This window comes from Parus major, chromosome Z (assembly GCF_001522545.3).
Source record: "Parus major isolate Abel chromosome Z, Parus_major1.1, whole genome shotgun sequence".
Classification (NCBI taxonomy): Eukaryota; Metazoa; Chordata; class Aves; order Passeriformes; family Paridae; genus Parus; species Parus major.
The window spans coordinates 27,396,332-27,421,442 of NC_031799.1; the positions used below are offsets into that span (position 1 = coordinate 27,396,332).

Genomic DNA, 25,111 nt, shown 5'->3' on the forward strand with positions numbered 1-25,111 from the left:
GACCTGACTTTCCTTTAATAAAAGCCATTCCCGTCTGCTATCATCTGCAGTCTCTTTGTGTAAAGCCCCCCACTGAAGTCATAAGGTAGGTAATGAAAAAGTTGCGGTCCCAAAACTTTTAACTGCAAAAGACACAAAATTTACAGTATTTAAAATATTGCTGTGAACACCAGCCTCATTTGTGTCACTTCAGATTTCCTAGGCTGAGTGTTCATGTAGGTCTTCAAGAAGAGGCTGAGCAGTGGGTGGTTGTAAGGTGCAAAACTGTGATCCTCTTCTGTGGTCTTGGTGTTTGTCAAGTGCCTATTTCCTAATTCACCAAAACTGTGCTTCATGTGACTGCATGATTTTGTCCCTTCAGGGGTGCTCATGTATATCAAACAGCTTTGCACGGACTGGGGAAGTTCCTCTCAAATGTGCTTGTAGCACAGAAGTCTGACTGTGTAGCTAGTGGGAGGATTGGTTTTATGTAAATTTGATTTGGAACATGATGGAAAAGGCTCCTGTTTAAGGTCTGAGCTCTGGCTACTGTGTGATTTAATGTAACATTGTGTATTACAGGAGGGCTGTGGTCTCAGTGCTGTTGGTGTTCCTGGAGGGCCATAGCTTAAGCTGTGAATCAGTCTTTACACAAGCTGTAGATAAAGTAGAGCAAAATGTGTGCTCTGTATAAAAAAGTGCCAGAGAGACTTGAGAAACTGGACAGAGAACATTTTTTTACCCAAGATTTAAGTAATACTGAGCAGTTTACAGTGGTCTTCTATGCCTGCTCCAGAATAAGAGAGGATTAGATGGAACTACTAAGAAAAAAAAATTATGTGACACAGAACAAGATTAGGTTTGTTACTGCTTGGTAAAATGTATCGTTCTGGCTTACTAAAAAAATCAGAGATTTCTTTAAATATTAATCTCTGACAGTGTTTTCCTTTGTGTTGAGTTTATTGCTGCTGTGGCAATTGTCACAAATCAGAACTTAAGCTCCATAATTTCATACTGATCTGTTGGACAAATCCAGCTGAAAAGTTTAAATCCAAAATACAACAGCATTTAAAATTCTCACCAATTTTATTAGAGTACTAATACTGATAGGTAAAAAAATCAGTATGAAATACTAGCAATGCTAGTTAGTGGTAATAGGTGAAGTAAATTTTAAAATCTACTTCATTTTTTTACAAAATATAAACAATTACTCCTGCAGTTAATATTTATTAGTATTGCCTTACATATTGGCATATTTTCTACTTTTTTAACTGTATCTTCTATGCCACTTTGCAAATTGGGTGTTAATTGTTAAAATTTTAACATAGAACAGACAAAATGATGAATTAAGGCAACTTCCAACATCAACTGCTGTGTAACAATCACATTTTGTTTACACCTGACGTACTGATTGTATTTACATTTTAACTGAGCAGTGGTTCAATGAACAAACATGGTGATCATTCAAAATATACACAATATAAATATCCCCAGAAAATCAGGAAAGGGCCATTCTGATGGAGTCAAAAATGAAGGCAGCTGGAAGTAGTCTTAGGAAGATGCTCTCTTCTGTTCAGAAAATGGAGATTCATAGGCTTCCATTGGTGGGCAGGTACAAACCAGATGTTGATCCCCATATATGTCATCAATGCGAGCAATTGTGGGCCAAAACTTGCTGTCAGGCTTCACAAATGGCTAAGAGAGATAAACAAACCCAACCATCTTAATTTTTCCACCAAATAAAGCTATAAAATTTTAATAGACATTAGGAGCTTGAAGAATTACAAGTGCTCTGAAAGTGACTTTTTTAGGTGAAGTCATCCTTCAAATCTATTTGCAGTCCTTGAAAGTTAACAAGCATGTATAATAGAAGTGACAGTTAAAAGAATGCTTAGATTTAAAAAAATATATATAATCATGTCCTCTAACACATGCTTGCAAAGAAGAAGCTTTATGAGATTAAAGAAAACTTTCATATCCTTTGAACAACTGGCTTTCAGATAGGAATGAAGGAAAAGCAGGGGACACTGCTGTGCTGTTCAGTATAATTACAATATAATGCTTAAAGGCAAGCAGAATGGTGGTGTAGCTGAATTCTTACTATTTGAAACAGTACATATCATTAAAATACTTGGAATTAAGTTTCAGAGCAGTAATGTACATGTACGTTTAGCTTCTATGACTATGAAAGCAATTAAGTCTGATATCACAGTCCAGCTCCAATCTGACCTTTACTTGCAGCAAGTCCACACTGGTGTTGCTTTCCCCATGCTCACCTTATGCAAGCTCTTCTGAACAAAGCTTTGAATGTCAGCACATGGGACTCTGTTTTGAGAGCCCTTGGTGCAGTGTATCAGAACTGAATAGGCTGTTTCCAATGGGAATGAATATTCAGTGTTGATGTGTTAGGATTGAGAAATCCAAGTCTGCACCTATGTGTAGAGACTTTTTCTTTTTTTTTTTTTTAAGATCATCTTTCCTTGTCTTTAAAAACTAAATGAAACTGTGGTAGAGGTCACACACAAAAACTGAGCAACAATAAAATGGCTCTGAAGTTTTCATTCTTACCACATTACTTCATCTCCAACTGACTAAGAAACTAGAGAGCACAAAGCATATTTATGTATTACCACACCACCAAGTTCCCATTATGTACTCACCAGTGGGAATGCTGCCACTTCTCTGGAGTAGGGACGATCCCACTTGGAAGAAGTGACACAGTTCAGAGTATGTGGTGACATCTACAAGAAACAAGACATGTTGAGAACAAGAAGTTACTGAATTCAGTTGAACATATCAGTGCAAAGTCTTATTCAAATTCACATTACAACATTAATAATTACTGTCCAGAGAACACTGTTTATCTGGGGGAAAAAAAGTATACTTAAACCAGGAGGCAAGTCAGTATTTGGATTTTTTTTTCAGTTTGCCTAAAGATGCTATCCAATACTTGAATATGCTTTTGGCTTTTCACTAAACTTAAAAGTCTGCACAGCATTGGAAGAGTTGAACAGAACTTGAGCCAATATCAGTTCTGTGCTGCATTGCTAAAATAATTAATTCAGTCTTTATTCTACTATTAATGTTACGGTCATTCCACTTTCTCTCTTAAATCAGTGAAATAAGCATCTCTCCTCCATTACTCTGAAATCGCCTTGAAATAGAAATTAAGTGCTTGTGAAAGTAACTTTCTCTGCTCTGACAGCAAAGGCCTGACTTCTCACTTGAAAAAGTCAAAATTCAAATTATGAAAAAGTTGAAGTTTTCTCAAGAAAGTCTTGTGTTCAATGCTGTGCTCCATTACTTTTGAGAGTACTGAAAGACCAGGAAGTGGGACTCTGCAGTCTCAAGGGTTAGGCTGATGCTGGTACCTTGCTCTACCTGCCATTTTACCTTTAGTGGGTTAATTTGGGGGTCCATCCTGCCCTCCTCTATTTCTGCAATTTCCTGCCGAATACTGATCATTGCATCACAAAATCTGTCCAGCTCTGCTTTGTCTTCAGACTCTGTAGGTTCAATCATAAGTGTCCCTGCCACTGGCCAGGACATGGTTGGAGCATGAAAACCTGGTGACAATAGCAGAAATCAGTCACTGACAATAGGGTATGAGATAATACATGCATTAGCAATCAGCAGATTCACAAATTTGGTCCTTTCTCTACAAAAATCTGTACAGGATTGAACTCACTGGTAGTGTTGGCACTGTACTTTAGAGGTAGATAGACTTTTCAAGTATTTTTTTTTTAGCACTGTTGTATTATTTACAACAGAGCTACACACTGATTTAATGTAACAGTTTATTAAAAAGGAACTTTAATATACTTACCTAACACCTCTATACATACTGAAAAGTCTGTTTAAAGTGGTGCACAATATTTAAGGCTCTCTTAGAATAAGGAAGGGTGGCGTTTTTTAGTATCACAATTAGGATTTGGATTATTTCACGGAACAGGTATTACTGGTTGGGGTTTTGACAACTTTCATGAAAATTCATTAGAGGCACAGTTTTATAGGATCAAATAGTTCAATGGGTCCTCTTGTATGGTAGCCAAGAAGCATCCACAATCAGATCCTTAAGAGCATGTGTACAAAACATTGTTTGGTTTTTGGTGTTTTGTATGTTTTTTTGGTTTGGGTTTTTTGTATGTTTGTTTGGTTTGGGTTTTTTGTTTTGTTTCATTTTTTCCTGTTTTGTTTTGCTTTGTTGGAATCTTATTAAGGTTTTGGCTCCAACACACTTGCTCCAAGCAGTTGAGACTTGTAATCAGTAATTTGATGGGGCAGTTTACAGAACTGTGAAGTAGCAGCAGAGGCTACAGAAGACTTACAACTCGGTAAATATAAATATCTCTCCAAGCCCTTAAAGAACATGAGGAAGCCTGAAATAATTGTGAGAGATTCAGATCCATAAGCACAGAACTAGAATGTTAGTGTCTCCCTCTAGAAGAGATTTAGAAAATTTTCACTTGCTCTGCTATTTTACAGAATAGATATTTGACTTACCATAATCCTGAAGCCTTTTAGCAAGATCTACAGCTTCAATGTTTGCTGTTTTCTTGAAAGGTCTTGTATCCAAAATGAACTCATGAGCTACATAACCTGTAAGTGAAAAGGTGAACACTAGGTTTACTTAACAGGAGAACAATGCAACTTACCAAGCTGTCTGTTCCCACTGGTTTTGTGGAGAACATGGCAAAAAAACAAACTCAAAAATATCCACTTGGGCAAAACCTCAAATCTGAGAGATTATCAGGTAAGAGATATGCAACTCAGTTTTTGAAGAATGGCCCTTTGAATCCCACATCACATTAAGAAGAGGCCTCATTTACAAGATCAGAACTAGGAATGAGTGGTCAAAGTAGCTCCTACAATTTACAAGTTCTCTGAAAAAATAATGTGATTTGTCAGAGTCCCAACACCATTGGGGTCTTAGGCTATCTTAAATTAATCAAGATAATAAATTTTATCTTATGCCAGAGCAAAGCTCAAATCTAGTGTTATAGAGAGGCTATTGTCTGTACCAATATCCATGATTCTGGAGAACCTTCCATTACACTGTTAAATCCTTCAAAATCTGCCATTTTCATTCATTTCTAATAAAGTACAACTTGCAGCTTTAGCCAAGGTGTACATAATTAAATTGAAGATATATCTATTTTAAGAATAATATATGTAATATAAGAATAATATATGTACTCAAATGTTCTTTGACACTGTTCAGCTTAAACAAGGAAAATAAATTTTCTGATAGTTACTATACTATCACAATAATTTTTTCATCTCTCCTTCATTACTTCTGTCCTGTTGCAAGACTGGAGAGCCAAAGCAGGGAACCAGAATGTAGCTAAAGTATCATACCAAGGGAATTCTATCATCTCACAAAAGTGAACAAGGAGCAGAAATGAGGGAAGCTTGGTGGGATTTATTTTCAGAGGAAGTGTGTAAAGGGAAGTACAGGTCCAAAAATTACTTTCAGTTCTTAAATAGTTGCATCATTGATTATGGAGATTTGGAAGTCTCAACTTGGTTGCTTTTCCTTTTTCTAACATTCATTAATATGCCATTAAATTTCAAGGAGAACAACCTAATGGTTAACTCTACCTTTGGTATATTTTTTTCTAATTACAAACAGATATTACTTTTCTTCTACTTCCAAGTATCTCAGTCTCATTGCAATGCATCCATAGAAGTGTGGCAGGTTATTTCTCTCCTTGTGAGCAACATCAAGAGAAGTTTGGAGTCAGTGGTCACATAGCCATGTAGCCACAAAAAAAACCCCAAGGCAACCATGTTGCAAGCCAACTTCTACATGAGGCAAAAAACAAGCCTGTTAGAAGGAAAAAAATCATCCAATACTTGCCTCTTGCTCCTCTGAAAAGGATTTTGTAGTGCTTCTCTAGCCTCTTTGCCATGTAATTTGCATTTAGTATAGCAATCTCAGAAGCATGCTTCAGACCCTTTGCTCCCATTGTCTGAAAGAAAAACAACATGAAGAAACAGATCTAAACCCAGTGTAAAACAAGTGAAGTGCGGTCCTGCATGACAGAGAGCAGCACCTCAGTGCACCTGGCTTGTTCTAAAGCAGTCACTCTGCTGTTGCACTTTTCCACACAACACTCACGGAGAAGGACTGGATATTGACTGAGGGCACCTCTGGTGTATGTTGTTTATGAGAGTGTCTACTGTGTAAGAGGTTTAGCTTGAAGTCCACAAATGAATGACCCAAACCTTTCCTCAAACTGAGAAGCTTTGAACTGAATAGAAAAATTGAGAACACAGTGTCAAAAGGCACAGGCTGCCTGTCTCCATCTCAAAGCAAGACTGTCTAGAGAACTTTAGGTGGGATAATATAAATATATGACATTTTGCACTGTGAGAAAACCAATCCCCTTAAAAATTTCTAACGGATAAAATATTCTGTAATGGGAACCAGCTTCAAGTCAGAAATTATTTTTACCCACAGCTGAAAATGGAAATTGCACCAGTTCATATTTGATCACTTCGAATTCCAGGAGAGCTGGTTTCCCCAGCAGAGGAAATTCCCATGGTTAAGAGTATCAAACTGGCAACAAAGTGCTCTGAATGACACTGCCCCTAGGTTCACTCTTCCCCAACTCTGTCACTGGAAGTGTTAAATGTAACTCAGGAGCCCCCGCAAACCCTTTATCAAATAGAATTTGAATCTACAATCATCTCTGTTGGCTAAATATACGTGTAGCCAAATATTTGCTAGCTTATCACTAAATTGCAAGGGATTAACAAATCACATAGATGATGATCCAGGTGTTTCACATGTAAAACCAAAACTAAGTTCAGTTTTCAAACTCCTCTGGAATTCAGGATATTGTAAAGTTGAATGTTACATAGATGTCAAATATAACAATACTGAAACATACAATTAAAAATACTCTTGGGGGAACAGTAATTACCAGGCAGCTTTTAAACATGAAAACTTCAATGTCAGAAAGTGAAAGCCTGACTGCAGTTTTCTGTCTGGTGTTCACTTATCTCAAGATCTATTACAGACTAGAGGTAGGACATCAGGACAACTCCTGTATCTAACTCTTCTTTCTCGTGGCAACATTGTCCTTCTATAAAACAAGTAGAATTGATGGATGTAAATAACCTGTAACTGTACTGCAGTCACTTCATTTCACTGCATTTCAGTCTGTGCAAACATCTCACAATTAGCTGCTCTTAAACCTCTTCATGTGGTTCTAGTGGTCATTGGACTTGAAAGAGAAACAGAACCTCAGCTGATACTCCTTACAGAAGTCTACACACCTTGATATACACCCAGGAAATTGGCAATATAGCACTGGAACCCCAAGGTGCAGCACTGACAGTGCCCAAAGGACACGCATCCTTATCCGTCTGTATTTTGATCACAGGGTGGGTAGGCAAGTAGGGAGCCAAGTGTTTCTTCCTAAAACAAAAACAGTGATTTTAGAGCTTAGATGTGTGTTCCTGTGTTACCATATCTGGACAGCTTCAGCAGTAGCTTCTCTTCACCTTGCTTCCAAACACAGTCCTCTAGGAAGTCTGATCTCTGCCTTCTTCAAAAGAAAGTTTATTATCACAACTGGTGCTAGTGGAGGAGGGCATTCAGTTTTCAACCAATCACAAGATATTAATGGAGTTATCCAAATAAAAATTACTTTCTTTAAACTAGCAAGATTTTCTTCCTTTAAGGAAATACAAATGCTCCATAGGATAGATTGACACAGCTTGTGTAGCACTTCTGTGTGCTCTGGATTACATGCAATACTTTCAGCCCTCAAAGTCCATCTCTTACTCAGGAAACAGATTGCTGAGTGAGGTTTACCACACACACTGGAAGGCCAACATGGAAGCCAGGGTTTGGGGATACAGGTGAACACCAGCATGCTTGAGATTTGTGCATGACTGTGTTGAAAAAAGACAGATGCTTGCAACCAATATAACACCTCTCCCATCCACGACTCCGTACTGAAGTGAACACCCAAACAAGATTCACTAAGATAGACAGATATATAGATTTGTTTGTTTGTTTGTTAAGAAAAGGCTAATAGAGAGATACCCACACTCCAATTGGTCCCATTCCAGGTCCTCCTCCTCCATGGGGAATGCAAAAGGTTTTGTGAAGATTTAAGTGAGAGACATCAGATCCATAATCTCCAGGACGACACAGACCAACCTGTCAAGGGAATACTCTGTTTCAAGACATTCTTCATATGCCATTCAAGACTATTACTAAATGCAAGGAGAACAGGTTGAAAAAGTTGGTGTGTGTTCCATGTATTTTCTTTGTCATAATGCAAGAACTTCATGCAAATAAGCATCATGGTTCTTGCTTATCATAAGCAAGAACGATGTCCTTTGTTTTAGGAATTCTTAATTACATCTGTAAATAATGTCTTTGATAAAGGGTAGGCAGGCTAACCCAATTTCAGTGAACAAGTCATAAAACTTACGACACATTTCAGGGCAAAACCAAATAAAAGTGGATTACTTGCACCGTCTAATTTTTATTACTGTTCTTGGAAATCTCGCATCATCCCCCGAATACTATGCCATCTTGCATGGAAGCTGTGTTATGGTCTGAACTGAGTACTGCTGTGCTATTTTTATTCCAAGGACACCCAGTAGTGACAAATCTGCCTGGGTTTTGTACCTGAGCATTCATATTTGCTCCATCTAAGTAAACTTGGCCTCCATGTTTGTGAATGAGGTCACACACATCTCCAATCTCCTCTTCAAACACACCGTTGGTGGAAGGGTATGTGATCATGATGGCTGCCAAGTTCTCCTTGTGCTTGTCCACCTGGAGGCAGGGAGGGGAGAGAAAAACAAGTCACTAAGCCTCCTAAAGCTTCTCAAGATTTTACAAAAAAAGTACAACTAAAGAAAGAGTGGGTGGGAAGCAAGCCCATCAGCAGACAGTCAAAGAACTTATACAGCAAAGGATACTGGATTCCTTCCTTCAGCCATGCCTATGGAAAAGGAGTGATTTCTGAATAAATTAGAATTTTAAATCAGGGAAGAAGGCAGTATTAAAAGGTAAATACAGATATAAATATGTATCTCTGTGTGGATATATATCTCTGTATATCTATGTATCTGTATATCTATCTATGTATATAAAAAAAATACTCACTTCTGGGACCTTCAGACAACCAAATGAAGTATCTGGCCTTCAAGTTAATGTGAAATAATGACCATTCCCCCTGCTTTCAGCACTAAAGTTCTATAAAAGTTTGGTCAAATGTGGAAATGTGTTCTGCTAGTCCCTTGCATTGCAAGATTCACCTGCAGCCAATATACTTTAAAAAAGAGAAAAAATGTAGTTGCCTAGCAACACCTTCCCCAGCAGAGGTGGACTTGAACTTCACTAAAAGAAGGCTGAAATGCAGTTTCAAATGCTTCACATTCATGAACATGGCTTGTTCATTTCCAGTATTAGCTGTGGACCAAAAGGGTCTGCTATAAAAGAGTCCACTGTGTAAAAAGACTCTTTGAGTAAATCCTGCACCAAAGATCCCCAAAATAAAAGAAATCTCAAAAGTGTCACATGGTTAGTGTCTGAGTGAGTAAAAAAAAAAAGAAAAACATTTTACTTATCCTTTGGAAACATATATTCACTATTATTGCTTTATTTTCTGTTGTAGAAAAATGTGATTCAGCTGCCAATGCTATTACCTTCAGAGAAGAAGTGCTCCTTGAAAAATCAAAGATAATGAAATACTCACCATTGCTTTTAAATGAGAAATATCAATGCTCCCATTTTTATCTACTTCAATTGGCTGAATCTTCATCCCTGCCATTTGTGCACTTGCTGGATTAGTACCATGAGCAGATTTAGGAATAAGGCAAACCTTGGAAGGGACAAAAAAACAGAGCTTAAAGTATAACTGGTTAATAAAATCTTAATGTTTTATGGTCTACACTCAGCTACAATTCATCATCAAAATTTTGAAAGGAAATCCTGATGGTACCAGCAAATTGCTGCTTTTGCTGAACCATGCTAATAAATTTTTAAAGAAAATCCATTCAAGTGTATTTAATTCCCGAATTACCAAAGTTTCATTTGCTGCATAATCATATTTAGGGATGCAATTCCAGAATATTATTTCAGATACTCATATTTAAAATCTTCTTGTCTCACACCACCTTTTTGTAAAACACTTTTTTTTTTTTTTTTTTTCAGTTACCAGTCTCCATATGTACAATGACTTGAAAGGAAAAACTGCCTAATTCCAAATTTCCACAACTTCTTCTGGCTTCCAAAGCATTTTTTCCTGTATTCTACTCAAAACAAAAATTCAGACCTAAATATTTTGGCTATAGATGAGAAACTCAGAGCTATTTGTATGCTCTGTACAGTTAACATGAAAAGAGGGGGGGAAAAAAAAAACCAAGAAACTTTTCTACTTAAATAAATGCAGGTTTTTATTAATCACAGGAAAATGGTGCATGTGTCAGGATATTTCCAGATATTTTTTAGGAATTCCACCCTTTCTAAAGACAATAAATCTAAAAAAAAAAAATATATATATAAAAAAAAAAGTATTTTACTTTATTTTCCTGAGTAACTTCATGATGGCTCGTGGAACTCCATCATCCACAGTGATGCTGAGACAAATGTGAATATTTGAAAGCGCCAGGAAGCACTGTGACACGTCTGTAGCCATTTTGTCCACACAGCTGAAGTGTGGAGCGGCTCCAGATGGCCACCAAGGCTCGCTGGTGCGGACATCACTGATCACACAAGGCAGGGATGTGAGCCGGCAGTTCATGCCCGTACTTTGTTCCCACAAGAGGGCATTAAATCCAAACACAGCCAACCATGAGAACCTTGAGCTGCTGGTACGATCTACTTTCTCCAGCCCAGGAGAAAGAAACACTTCAATTGAAAGGCCAACACTTTGTGGGCATTCTTATTTTCTTATTCCTTTTTATTCTTTCCCGAAGTATCATGATTTTCCTGTAACATTTGAAATCTGTATTGTGTGAGTAAAGAGCAAGCAGCCCCCAGGCTCTCCTGTGCAGTTCACCTCTGGGTACTTTCAGACCACAGAAGGACCCACAGACACCCAGAGAAGCTTGAGGATCTTGCACAGAATAAGAAATGGCAGATGATATGTAGACAATCAGAAGACAACTCTCCAAGGAAGAAAATTTTAACCTAATTTCACTTCCTGCTGAGTAAAACTACTCAAAACAAGGTTTGTAACTGTAAAGAGCAGCTGCCTTCTAATAGGTTTAATGTGATCTGGATGCAACAAAGAAACAAAGAAGACAACACTAACATTCAGTTTTGGGTGAATGCTAGCCTCACATAGAGGCAATATTTCCCAGCAGGCCAGAACAGCAACACTTCCATTTTGAGAAGGCAAATGAGTCCCAAAGCTAAGGATAAAATCAGGTTCAAAGGACATGTATGCTATTGCACTAAGGACTTTTTTCCTAGTGTTGAAAGCCAGCTCTATGGGTGTGTGAAAGAAGAAGACCTAAGCAATCTCAGATTTCCAAGAAATTTTTGACCTGATCTCAAAAAATGTTCCTAAACTAACTTCCAGTGGGTTGAGTGGGAAGGAACATATGTATTTCATTAATACATGTTAAAGCAAGAAAAATACTCAGTTTTCACTGTATGGAAAGGCCATTCTAATAGAATATTATAAAAATCAGTGCTGGTTCTCTAACATTTAAAATTACTCATAATTGTGTTTATTATGGAGACACACAGTGAAATGCCAAATATCCTGTTAATACAAAAACCCCCCAGGTCACTAAAGGAACTGATTGCAGAGTTCAGAAAAGGACCCACAGTACTGAGGGGCAGCATTCAAAACAGTATACATCTACTGGAGGCAGACAGATCCAAAGAATGACATGAGAAAACACATCTTAACAACCCACCATTGTGATCTTTAGCTTTAAACCTACTGCTACTAAAAGATCTCATTGTTTAGGTGGGAAAAAGAAGCAACTGCATCAAAAACTAGAAAGGGAAATAAGAGAAAAAAAGTAAAAGGAATACAGAGGCCTTAAAAATAACCAAAGATAAAATGGCTTTTTTGAGAAGGATGGGCAAATAACTGGAATCCAGCTAGGAAATGAGGATGGAAAAGGATAGAATAAATAATTCCAGAATTATTTATTCCAGAATTAACACATGATATGTCAGCTATGAACATGAAGGAACTGTTCATCACCTTTCAAGAGTGAGAAGGCATTAGATGAAATTATAAACATATCTCAATTTCCTTTGTTCTTTCCTGACTTCCCATGTCTGGCCACATGGCAAGTGCAATGGTTGCTTGGGAATTAAAATGCCATAAGCATGACTTTCCCTGCTTTGCCCTCCTTTCCCTGAGCTTTTGTTGTTAAGCATGCCATTATCAACATCCCTTTGGACAGCCAGGGTCAGCTGTCCTGGCTGCATCTCTCCCAGCACCTTGCTGACACCCAGCCTCCTTGCTGGGAAAGGACAGGGGCAGGACAGGGGCATAGAGATAAAGCCTTGAGACTGTGAAAGCACTGTTCACTATTTGCCAAGAGATCTCTGTGTTATCAACAGTGCTTCCTCCACAATTCATGTGGAGAAAGTTAAGTCCACCCTAGCCAAACTCAGTACAATCACCCTTCCAGGGAGTGCCCTCTCTCATTCCCACTGTAAAAACTTTTAAGATGTTAACCAAGGATCTATGTGGGAAGCATGGAATACTGAAAGCCTTATCAGAGGTGATGATACACAACCTAGCTTCTCTCTAGGTGAGTCCCAGCTGCTGAATCAACTCTCCACTTCCCACCCAACACTTCCCCACATGAGTAGTGACACTTACGGTTCTGTGACGCTCTCCTTTGGCATTTAAATAAGCTTTGATCGCAGCCAAGCCTGTGTATTCTCCTTGGGCTCCACTGCAAGAAGAACACAAACACTCTTACACAGCACACAAACCAGGAATGCCACCTCTCTGCTGCAGCTTCAAATCTGTCCAGCCCTAACCCTTATCAATGACTTCAGGCAAGTATTAGCAAATTAAAAGGAGCACATTCCATAGATTCAATTACAAATGGACATGCTTACATAAACAGCTAGATGTAAATTAAAAGAGTAGATGACAAAGGTTATGCCATTTTATGTGTTTATACTATGACATTAAATCCTTATGGTGACTGAGATGATCCACGTTTCTGCACCTTGCAGGGGACTCTGTGCTTGATTACTGGGGCAAACTAATATTGAAATGCATAGCAAAGTGTATATAATGAAACATAAAAGGTCTTTCAGTAACAGCAGTAAGTTCTTGCTGTTCATTTTGTATCAAAACTGCTAGTGGACATAAACAGGCTGCAGCAGTACTTATTAAATTCTGCTCTAATAATTTCTGTGAGCACACAGATCTCAGGCATTCTTCAGTCAAAACTAGTACGCTACCAACCAGTTTCAACAATTAAACACCTGGCAGTTCATACATCTTATTCCTATTCCAAATCTTTATTTTTAGTTCATAGGAGGAAAATATTAAAAAAATTAAAAAGACCAAATCATTAAATTTTTAGAAGAGATGAGACAAAATAAAATACTGTAGTTTTTAAAAGTTTTCTAAACTACTTATTAATTTCATAATCTTGTATTCAGGACAAATTTGATTTTGGAAAATTCTTACATTTTTGGCTTGCACATTCTCTTTGGAGGTAAGTTTTTGGAATTGTGTCTCAAGGTGCAAACACACAGAAAAAAAATTCCTACCTATTTGGCTGGAAGGAGATTTTGTCATAGCCTGTAATCTCACATAGGTCCTTCTCTAAATCCTTGAAAAGCTGCTGATACCCTTGAGCTTGATCCAGAGGAACAAAAGGGTGGATGTTGGCAAATTCCCTCCATGTAATAGGCTATAAAAATAAAAAAAAAAAAAAAAAAAACAACATAAAGAGTGCTGTAACAAAATACAGACAGCTCTGTGCTGTTGCTAAACTCTGAAGGAAAGAAGTCTCCTTGTGGTCCACAAAGTATCAAGCACCAAGTATGTTGATCTGCTAGAGGCTTGGAAGGCTCTACAAAGGGATCTGGACAGGCTGGATTGATGAGGCCAAGGCCAGTCATGTGAGGTTCAATAAGGTCTAATGTGAACTGATTAAATGTTAACCTTTTAGCTTTTTATTTTGGTAATCAGATTACACAAGGATTTGGGATATTATAAAGAAGTTATGCCCAAAGCTTAGAAGTAGCTTATAGAATTTTCCCTTTTCTCTCTTGCTCTTTTTTTTCCTTCTCAACAGATCACCAAGTCCAGGTTGATGTTTAAGCCATGGGATGCTGCAAAAGCCTACAAGGTCAGGAGCAAATGTGTATGTCTCAAACACTGATGGATAGATAGCAGTGGAACCAAGCAAGGACTGTTGATAAGAGCATGCTTCATAAAAGGACAAGAAATAACAGGATGCAGGTGGAGAATGGGACAACATTGAGGTAGAACAGCACTTTCCTGGGACAATAGTCCTTGCTCCGGCTTCTGGACATAAGCACAACACGGTACAGCACAAGTGCACCAATGAGGTTGAGAAGAGGGCACGGACTGTTCACCAAAGGCTGATCCAGTGAGGGGCATCAAGACCACCAAAGACCTCTCCAAAACCCTCTGACCCATTTCCAGAAAGGCCTAGAACAACTGTGCATGGACTATGCATGATAACTAATTTGAGAGAGAGCAAGAAACTTACCTCCAGGGTCAGGAAAACTTAGCTATAAAAAGGTAGAAGCCCCAGTGCAGAGGAGCCTGGGACCCTGGACACACCAACAGCTGGATCATCACTGGAATCAAGACTGGTGATCTTTCTTTGCACCTTTCTTCCATTCTTTCTTTCCTCCTCTCTAATTTCCACCCCCCCCCTACCCCCCCACTTCAATCTTTCACTTATTCAAAACACACCATCATGGGTTTATGCTAGAAGACAAGGGACTAATTTATACCAATTTTAATGCCAAGTGTATAATTTACTAATACAACTCTGTAAGTTTATTTTGTGGACTCTGACATTTCTTTTTGACTATAAGTATCTGCAAATCTTGGGTGCTGCTTTCCCCTTAAGAGTGTGATATCACATTTTAACTGGCATTTCTGTGTCCTTGGGTCACAACAACCCCAGGCAGAGCTAAATGCTGGAGGCAGAGTGGCTGGAAAGACCTGGGGGTGCTGGTGACAGCAGCTGAACAGGAGCCAGCAGTGCCCAGGTGGCCAAGGAGGCCAATGGCATCCTGGCCTGTACCAGCAATAGTGTGGCCAGCAGGAGCAAGGCAGGGATTGTTCCTCTGTACTCAGGGCTGGGGAGGCTGCACCTCAAATCCTGTGTTCAGTTTTGGGCCCCTCACTCCATGAGAGAAACTGAGGTTCTGGAGCATGTTCAGAGAAAGGCTACAAAGCTGGTGAAGGCTCACCAAGGTGGGCTTAAGGAGTGCTCATAGGATCACGAGTCCTGTGAGGGGCATCTGAGGGAGCTGGGGGTGTATAGGGTGGAGAAAAGGATGCCCAGGGGGAACCTGGTCTCTTCTCTACAACTGCCTGAGAGGAGGGTATGGCCAGATGGGGTTGGTCTCTTCCCAGGTAGTAACTGATAAGACAAGAAGTTAAGACTGGATATAAAGAAAAATGTATTCACAGAAGCCCTTTGAACAGCCTCCCTAAAGAACTGCCGAACAACACCCCTGGAAGTGTTTATAAGATATGCAGATATGGTGATCAGGAACATGGTTTAGTGATGGACTCAGCGCCAGGTTAACAGCTGGACTTAATCTAAAGGGTGTTTTCCAACATAAACGATCCTATGATTTTCAGTAATGATTTTTTAACATTACAAATATGCTTAAAATTCCTTAAAGTTCTCCTACTACTTTGTTTCACCTACCCTTACACAGAGCTGTGGGATCACAAGGTAAACAGAGAGGAGTTGTCTGGAATAGTATTACTTTTACTTAGAGGAAATATACAAGACATAAAACAGTGAAGGGAGAGAGAGAGAGAGCAGTGAAAGAAAGGGGACAAAGGAAACTGGTGAAAGATGAAAGTGAGAAAACAACATGAAGAGAGAAAAGGAAGCTCATTCCAAATCACAAAGTCATTTGGTGATCAAACAGCCTGGCTAAAGCTCTGCTTCATTTGCTATCAGTTAGAAATATGAAGATATCTGGTAACCCTTCATCTGGGGAAAAGGGAATTATCCTAAGAAATTGCAAACTGAAAAAGAAGCATGAATTGCCAGTCCCACCTGACTCTTTTCATATTTCTGAGGATTTGATCTTAAGATATGTAAAGCAGCCAGAAGTTAGGTAATGCAACATTGCTTGAGGGAAGACTGTGACACCTAGTCCCAAAAAATTATTTTCATCATTTTTTTCAAAATGGAGTCTTCACGACCACATACTTTACTAGTGTTGTTGCAGTCCTACATGTCCTACTTGTGCTTTTCAGAAATTTTTCTTAGCAGAAAAGGGAGAGGGTGACTTTAGCTACTACTGAGACTCCCTTCTCAGCTGGAGTATTAGAGCAAGAGCAGTCTTCTCTAGAATGACACTGGCTAGATAGTTTATTCGTGTGAATACCAAGTGAGACAGTATTACTGAAACTTACTGTGAGTTCAGCAGAACTATTGAGCTTCATTGTGCAGGACCCCTAAAATACAAACACACATCAGTATTTATGGAAATACAACACGTAGGTAAGTACAGGTTTTTCTGTCTTTTCAGTAAATACATACCAAGGGAATCATGCTGTGAACAAGGGAAATATCTTTGTTTTCTAATCTTTTCATGTACCGCACGATGTTTGTCTCAGAGTGATAGCTGGAGAACACAAAACACAGTGTTAAAGCAGGCAGATTAGTTATACCAGCTGCTACAAAGGAAAAGAACACAACAAAGAAGACTGAGGAGAGTTATTAATATATACAAAGTAGCTCTTTCCAAACTGGCACTTCAAGCTTGCTAATAGAAACACAGATTAAAAATGCTTATTATTATCTCAGTAATACTACCAGTAAATATGGAATACAAGGATACCATGTCCTCAAATAGTAGGTTGCACAATGCAGCAGATTGATGGAAAAACACATTCCTCAGTGGTCATGAGTATTGCTCTGCTCATTTAAAATGAGACAAATAACTAAAAATGCTACTAAATATCTTATTTTAGAGTAATGAGTCACTACATAAATCTAGGTACAAAACTATCCTCAACTGACTCCACTGCTAGTTTTGAAAGGAGATATTTCAGATTCCCTAAAAATAGCAAACACATTCACAAACCTGTTGAAAACCTGGTGTGTCAAGAAATTGGAAGTTCTCTTAAATGGGGTGCTAAGGATGCCTTTGGTTTCTTCCCCCATACCCTCAGCAATTAGCTCCTTCAACAAAAAGAAATAGAGTCAAATATTTTCATGGAATTTTATTTTTCTGTAACCAACTTCCATTAGAACTGGCTTGTGCTACCAGTTTGCCTCAGGACTTAGTCAGCTTTTAAGGTGAAACCTGCCACCTTTAATATCATATGTATCTGCATATGCCTAGCATGACAACAGTGTTGTATTAAAACTGGGTAGTTTTAATGTCTCAGAGTAGCCCTCATCTTGTAGGTATTGCTGCTAAATGCTAATGACATGCAACAAAAATTCCATTATTTATGGAAATAAATAACTGACCCCATGTCCCAGCCATCACAGAAGAAGTAATACCCTAATGCAAGGTGTCCAAGCTGACAGAAAGAACCAAGTGCTTCAACTAGAAAATGACATTATATAAATCCTTTATTTGACACTATCTCTTTATTTAAGAGAGGATCTGAAATTCTTAATATTAATTCTTAACATTTATAAGTGGTCATCATATAGACACCACAAGACCAGTTTTGGTTTTCATTAAACTCTGGAAACATTCAGATAATTTAATTCGCATGACTTATTATGTACTTACAGAAGAAGATTCACAACCAAAAATCCATAATATGTCATCTAGATCTTTCTCATTTACGGTTTCATCAAGTGATACTCCAAGCTATGGATAAAAGCACCAATAATTACTCAAAGCTGTTTATTCTAGAGACACAGTACATTTGTTTTGGTCAAGAAAAGCTTTCCAGAAACACAGAAGGGAAAAAAAAAAAAACTAGCCTACCCAAAATACATATATATTTTTAAAAAAATATTTAAAATATTTAAAAACATACATATTTATAGGCATTTATGGTATATAAATTTATTTTATTTATGTAACATTTTCCAGTTTCTTCCTTTACCATCCTAAACCATCCAAGCCATCTGGCTCTGAAACTTTGAGACTCATTACTTTGTTTCTAGCATTTCCAACTGGTTTTGTACTTAATAGGAAAATTGCCCGTTTTCCTGTGACAACCCTTCCCCCTGTTCCAATTTACAGAACATACTACACTTCATGAGACGCCTTAGCGCCAACCAAAATGTGGTTTAGATTTCAGTCTGCCTTCAAACACTGCCATAGGACCTGAATTCCAGATGTCACCTTGTATTTCATAATTAAATTTTAGAGTCTCTCCACTCTACCCCTTAGTGACATATTTAGCATGAAAAAAAATAGATAATCCTTTTAGTTGGCATAAAATGAAAACATAACCATTATTTCTGGAAGTTCAGTGTGTTACTTAAGTTCATTCTTTATATTATCCTTATAATTGATAGATACATATGAGCAAATGACAAGATCTTACATAATTTTGTTCTGTTTACCACATGTAATGATCAGAAACTTAACGAAGAAAATGCCATACTACAAAATTTCTGAATTTATCAAAGGTTTAGAAAGTTGCTTACTCTGCCATCACTATAAATCCGAAAATTTATCTTTCTAAGAGCTGCCCTGTCCAAAACCTCTTTGACTGAGCATCCACACGTGATCGTCAAGGTATCAAAGAACAGATCATGATGTAGTTTATGACCAGCTCGCCTGAGACCTATAAAAAACAGTAAGTTAATTCTATTACATGCACACCGTATTGTTTGCTCAGGCGGCAGTTGCAGAGCAATATTACATATCTCATAAGTAAATGCTTTTACATAATAAAGCAAAATATGCCCCTTGTGTAAAGAGCAGCAAAGTCATCATCTTTTTAGTGAAAAGTCACTGTGTATGAAATGCAAATGATCAGATTCAAACCTAAGTAGTAATACAGACTGAGTCCAGAGAAAGTCATTCTGATATCTCAAATCTGACATATATACAGCAGCAGAGTTTGTATATGAATGCAATAAGGACAAAATAATTAGACTGGAAAGACATTAAAAGATCTGAACTGTCACAGAGCTTGCCAATCCAGTTTAGAGTCTTACGTTTTTTTTGCAGTAGCAAGAGGTCCTCTGGCTAAACTTACAAGTAAAGTATGGATGTTTCTTACAGTATTCCATTGGTTCCAAACATTCTAGTTTTGTATAGCTCCTTCTGACAGCAGTGGTAGTCGTATCAGTGAAAAAAGCCCTCCCAGACCACATACTCCAGAGGCAATCATTATTTTCTGCTACAGATTCTGTGCTTTTCTTCAGCTGTTAGGCTTTGGGATTTCAATGTTTGTAGCAGGTATGATACTCCACCCAATTTAAATTAAATGTTTCTGTTGCTTTAATATAACTTATTACCTTCCTTTGCTATATTATAAATACTTTGTTCAGATTTCTGTGTGAAAACTAGGATGGTCTATCAAAAGCAGCAGATGCTGGCAAACAGCATCAGTAACAGCTCAACACTGTCATCTAGAGACTCACTCTGTAGACTTCTGTTAGTTTCCTGAGAAAACAGAAGCAATATCTACAAATTCTTACCACACAGACACCTAATTCTTGGATGTCATTACCAGAACTACACACAAAAAAAAAAAAACCCAGCTGTGAATTTTGTAATAAAATGGCCTCTCTCAAGTTGAGAGAAAACACCTCAAATGGACACCCCTGCCCTCGCCCTGTAAGTTTATTTAAGTTGCATTATTTAAGGGGTAAGGACTTCAGAAGAGTTACTGTGACCATTAAGTACACACCTTCAGCCAAGATTAGAGCAGCATTGTGTACTCGTCTTGCAATATGCCTTAGTCCATCAGAGCCATGGTATATGCCAAACATGGCTGACATATTAGCCAGAAGAGCCTAGGATCCAAACACAGTTGAAGACATTGTTAGCAAAGACTACTTCATGTAAGTTTAGTGGAATGTTTCTTTAGCACCCAGAGACAATCACATATCCTCAGCTGATGTTTTAGCTGCTTATGTATTGCCTACAAAATAAAAGGAGGGAAAGACAAAATAATTTTATGAAACCGTAAGGGCTGATTATGAATTCATTGCTATTTCAAATGTAACTGTTTTAGCAATTAACATGTACTTAAATTCAACTACTGCAACAGACATTTGGAGACTTTAAAGCCAGGTTAGTCTCACAGGAACCCGTTGTTTAGGATCAGTACAAAAAAAACCTATAGAGTAACTCCTGAATACTAAGTACTTAATCTTGTGTCAATAATAATAATCTCTCCTCAAAATCTGTCACAACATTAAGAGCAGGGGGAAGGCAATGATGGGAGCAAAAAAAGTTATTACCTTGTCTGACTGGAGGTCTGTGGAAGTATGCTGAAAATAACTATTTTGGATATTTACCTAATAATGGTATTTCCCTGTTAAAATATTACTTTGGTGATGTAACATTCTTGTATCAAATCACACAGACAAAAAACATAAGTTGTGACAATTTGAATAATGACTTTTACAATTTAAACGTTTATTTCATCAGCTTTGAGTTGGAAATTTCAGACTATTGGAATTGCCTTCCACTTTATGGAGAGTTCTGTTTTGTTTATAACAAACACAGCATTACTCAATGGTGTTCGTGCTACAAGACAGATTCATGACACTGCAGGAATTCAGCACTACAGTAAGGAAACAAGTAGTAAAACTCTCTTTTCATTATTCAAAGGACTCAAAACAAATGAACATTTCTATGTCCTTCATTTTTCCACTAAAATCTCTCTAAAGTAAAGCTAACTCACTGTTCAGCTAGCTCCTTTCTAGTACTGAAAATAAAAGGCATGTTACCTGTGCAGTGCAGATGTTGCTGGTAGCTTTGTCCCTCCTGATATGCTGCTCTCGTGTTTGCAAAGCAAGCCGGTACACTTCCTTCCCACTTGCATCTCTAAGTCACAAGTGAAAATGTTGCCTCTGTTACTTTAAAGTTACAGTTATTGATAACGCAGGGCTTTATGCATGCTGACCTGAAACTAGTTATCTATCCTCAGAGACAACCAAGCATAAGTCAGGACAGTTGCAATTCCAAACAGAACAAAACTAAAGCACCTCTAGATTCCTGTTTATATCACGGCTCGTCAGGTAGAGCACACAGTGAAATTCTAAGCAAACTACAAGAGATTTTGGTATTTGCATTAGAATGACACAGAGTATTGCAGCTATTTTAACTGAAAAATAATATAAATGAAATATTCCTAAGCTTATTTATAACTGTAATTATTTTAGTTACTGAAGTATTTCTGGAGAGCCTCTGTGCCAAAGATATGCAGTCTTCCTAGTGACAATTACTTAGCATTTCAATTATTACTAGTTAGACATCTTGTCAAAATACACAGTACATCACCATCAACAACTATTAGAAGCAGATTTTGCACACTATTTCTCTGCTTTGTTTAAGCATAACTAAAGTTTGAACTAGATTAAGTTCCTTCTACATTATTTTGGAGGTTCACTGAAATTTCTACGTCTTCCCATTTATGTTTTGTACAATTGGATGACAGAGAAAAAGGTCTAACAGTACAAAATATGTGGAATAAGTTAGCTTGCAAAGCCTCCTGCCAGCACAATGAACCCACTCTGCTTCTGGTTATCTCTTCATCCCACAATGCCACAAGACTAATAGACAGTTCCACACAAATGAAATTCTTGAAACTTGCTTCCTCAAAACTGAAGGCAACTTTTAGTCTCACCATTTTCAAGAAAAAAGGGTGCTCTGTACAACACCATGGCCTGTTGTTCACAAAGGCTGCACAAGATAGTCATAGTGTCTTTTTGTATGGCTTCTTATGTATTACGAGGATCTCTGAGGGGAGGCTTTAGATTGGATATCAGGTAAAAGATTTTCAAAGAAAGGGTTCTAAAGGATTGGAACAGACTGCCCAGGGAAGTGACAGCATCAGCATCCCTGGAAGTGTTCCAAAAATGTGTGGATATGGCACTAGAGGACATGGTCTAGTGGTGAACATTGTGGTAGGTTGATAGTTGGACTTGACAATCCTGAAGGTCCTTCCAACCTTAAGGATTCTAAGACTCTATGATTTCAATCTTCTCTTAATGGCAGAGGGAGCTCTTACCTTGTGACACCCACCATTCTGCCCGGCATCATTCTCACTAGATTTTCCTTGACAGCAAAGAATGCTGCGTGGGGTCCCCCATAGCACAGCGGAACGCCAAACCTCTGGGAGTTACCCAGCACAACATCTACCCCAAACTCTCCAGGAGGCTTCAGAATACAGAGGGCCAGAAGGTCAGTAGCACAGCAGGCAAGAGTCTGAGAACAGAAATGCACAAAGCAGTCAGCTCTCTTCGGAAGGAATGGTATTGACATGGGAGCTAGGTTTTTAAATTTAGCTTCTATCAGTTCCACTGATAGAAGCTAAATTACTTGCAAGGAGCTGAAGTGCAATGGTTGTATTGGTTATCAGCTGCTTGTAGCTGAGATGGTATATATTTAACATTAAGTTTCTATGAATATTTGATTTGATGCACCAGATTGATATCTGTGTGACCAATAAAATTTACATTACCCCATTCTGATGAGCTCTTTCAACAAGTTCAGAGAAGTCTTCGATCTTCCCTTCAGTGTCTGGATACTGAAATAACACTCCACTGACATCCTTTCCACTGAAATCCATCTCATGGGGTAATTTGAGCTCAGTTATAACACCTATATAACTGGAAAAAACATGCAGAAGGCAAAATATTCAAACCACCTCCAACCTTGGAGTGATACTTAAGAAGATGTTTTAATGGACTTATATATGTCTCTTTTCTTTAACATACAGAGTTGAACACCTTTGCAGCACTAAACATTGAGAAAGTTGCATTTCATGGTATACAGTACAGAGGAAGAATTGCATTTGATATTTCCATCAGAAAAACAGAGCAAAGCAAACAGAGAATGCTTAAGATACTTGCTTCCTACTAAAAGAAAAAAAGACCAGACTGAATTCAACAGTGAAATGTATATAGTTGTGCAGCAATTTAAAGGAAAAGTTAAATACTTTCCTTTTATCATGTGTTTGGTCTCTTTTTAAACAGCTTTAATTTCTTTGCAGCTGTATTTGAACTAGAAGTATTGCCAAATGATAATATACTTCTGCTTTTAGTTTGCAAAGAAAGCACAAAAAAGGCCAGAAATGTTGGGTGTATGGCAAAAAGGCAAGGATGGAAAATGATTCAGTGTAAGGGAAAAGATATGGTGGAAAATGAAGGAAAACATTACTTTGCTCTAGTTTGGACCACTGCTATAGTTTGAGGGTGGCATCGGGCATCTACATAGAACTTTCTCCTCTTGTTGTGTCTGTTAAAAAAAAAAGAAAAAGATGGTTTACACATCAATATTATATTTTTTTCCATGGAAATAAACTAGCTTATTTTCTAGAAGTGAGTTTTCCTTTGTAAAAAGACAGTTGAAAATTTTGGTTATTATAACCAGATTAAGTGGTTAATATTGAATTGTATTTCACATTTACATACGGAAAGTTAATTTCAGACACCAAATGAGAATCATACCTGACAAAAATTAAAATAGATTATGAAACAGGACAGGGAGCTAATTTCAAAAGCATGGGAATGGCTCCACATACACTTTTAAAGGAATACAACTGTGGTCTTTAATACAGATTTTTCTACATTGGCCTGGATAAAAAACACATGAGCCATTCAAGTAGGTGAAGTGAGATGAAGAAGATGGATCCCTGCTCACAGCAGAGGGGATAGAGCCAGGTGATCTTTAAGATGCCTTCCAACTCAAACCATTCTATGATTCTGCCAAGACAATGCCCTAGTTTTCTCTGGTAAGCAGAATTTTATGTCACACCGAGGCATTGAACTAGTGAATAGTTAGAAAACTATTTTTACACACACAAAACTCTGATTAGACAGTCTCTGCTGTGTAATCACCTTCCTGATATACAGTTCTGCAGTGACCTTCAATCCTTTCTCATACTTGATTTGACTGGCGAATCCCTTTCACATTGCCTTACAACAGGCATCCACAAAAGTAGATTCAGATATACCAGTAACAGTTTCATTTTTAGCAACTTAGAATTATATACTCCACCATTTTGTAAAGCTTGCTTTAATCACTGATGGAAAAAGATAATGCGTATCTTCAACTTTCATGGACACAAAAGTCTCAGGCCACACGCAGTCTGTTAGACTGATGTGAGAAAAGGTCCTGTGCATCCTCCACAGAGAGGCGATGGCAGGAGCCCAAACAGGAGGAGCCCTGTCCCTGCTGCTCCCAGGTGCTTCTCAGGGAAGGCCAGCCCAACAGAGACCCATCTCCACAAGCGCAGAGGAGCAAAGAGGCTGCCAGGCAAGTGGGAGCTCCAACTAATTAACCAGCCCAAAGAGGCACACCATCTGGGTGCCACCCCACTCAGCAAGTAGGCTTTACAGGATGCACGAGAAGAGCATTTGGGGATCACAAACATGTCTTATTATGAGATGTTTAGAGGGAAAATAATACAGCTAAGGGATTCTGCAAGCAACAAGTGTAGCTAAATAGCAGGATAAACTGAGATAGTCACATATAAATGGTTGCTGAAGCTTCTGCACCTAACAAATGAAGTCCGTCCTCTCTTCTTGTTAAATACCTTTCTGATTCCCTTCACGGGTAAGGGGACTCCATATTCTCTGTGTTTATGAGTGTGTGAGTGCCACTGGAGTCAGGCCATGAAGGATCCACCTTTCCATAGTGCAGCAACTGAAATGGCTGCAGTTAGTGGAATGGAGTGAGTACCAGCAATTGGAGCAGTACATCAAGCAATCAACCTCGTGTCTGTGGTGGTATCAGCAGGAGCAGGTGTGTGTCTGGGTGCCAATAGCTGGG

The 25,111-nt window shown here is 38.2% G+C and overlaps 1 protein-coding gene across 1 annotated transcript in view; it reads right to left on the reverse strand.

Annotated features, from left to right (window-relative positions):
* Window positions 1–695: 695 nt before the first annotated feature.
* Window positions 696–25,111, reverse strand: part of GLDC (glycine decarboxylase) — a 40,109-nt gene continuing 15,693 nt past the window's right edge. The window contains exons 5-25 of the mRNA XM_015652319.3: window positions 23,498–23,575; window positions 22,800–22,947; window positions 22,347–22,543; window positions 21,064–21,160; window positions 20,016–20,121; window positions 18,802–18,941; window positions 17,930–18,010; window positions 17,267–17,364; window positions 16,720–16,804; window positions 16,593–16,634; window positions 13,718–13,860; window positions 12,807–12,882; window positions 9,708–9,833; window positions 8,633–8,782; window positions 8,043–8,155; window positions 7,264–7,405; window positions 5,840–5,951; window positions 4,483–4,578; window positions 3,373–3,545; window positions 2,640–2,720; window positions 696–1,674 (exon numbers count right to left, since the gene is read on the reverse strand). Coding sequence (XP_015507805.1) covers window positions 1,531–1,674; window positions 2,640–2,720; window positions 3,373–3,545; window positions 4,483–4,578; window positions 5,840–5,951; window positions 7,264–7,405; window positions 8,043–8,155; window positions 8,633–8,782; window positions 9,708–9,833; window positions 12,807–12,882; window positions 13,718–13,860; window positions 16,593–16,634; window positions 16,720–16,804; window positions 17,267–17,364; window positions 17,930–18,010; window positions 18,802–18,941; window positions 20,016–20,121; window positions 21,064–21,160; window positions 22,347–22,543; window positions 22,800–22,947; window positions 23,498–23,575 — 2,428 coding nt within the window. The 3' untranslated portion in view covers window positions 696–1,530. The remainder of the gene's footprint in view (window positions 1,675–2,639; window positions 2,721–3,372; window positions 3,546–4,482; window positions 4,579–5,839; window positions 5,952–7,263; window positions 7,406–8,042; window positions 8,156–8,632; window positions 8,783–9,707; window positions 9,834–12,806; window positions 12,883–13,717; window positions 13,861–16,592; window positions 16,635–16,719; window positions 16,805–17,266; window positions 17,365–17,929; window positions 18,011–18,801; window positions 18,942–20,015; window positions 20,122–21,063; window positions 21,161–22,346; window positions 22,544–22,799; window positions 22,948–23,497; window positions 23,576–25,111) is intronic.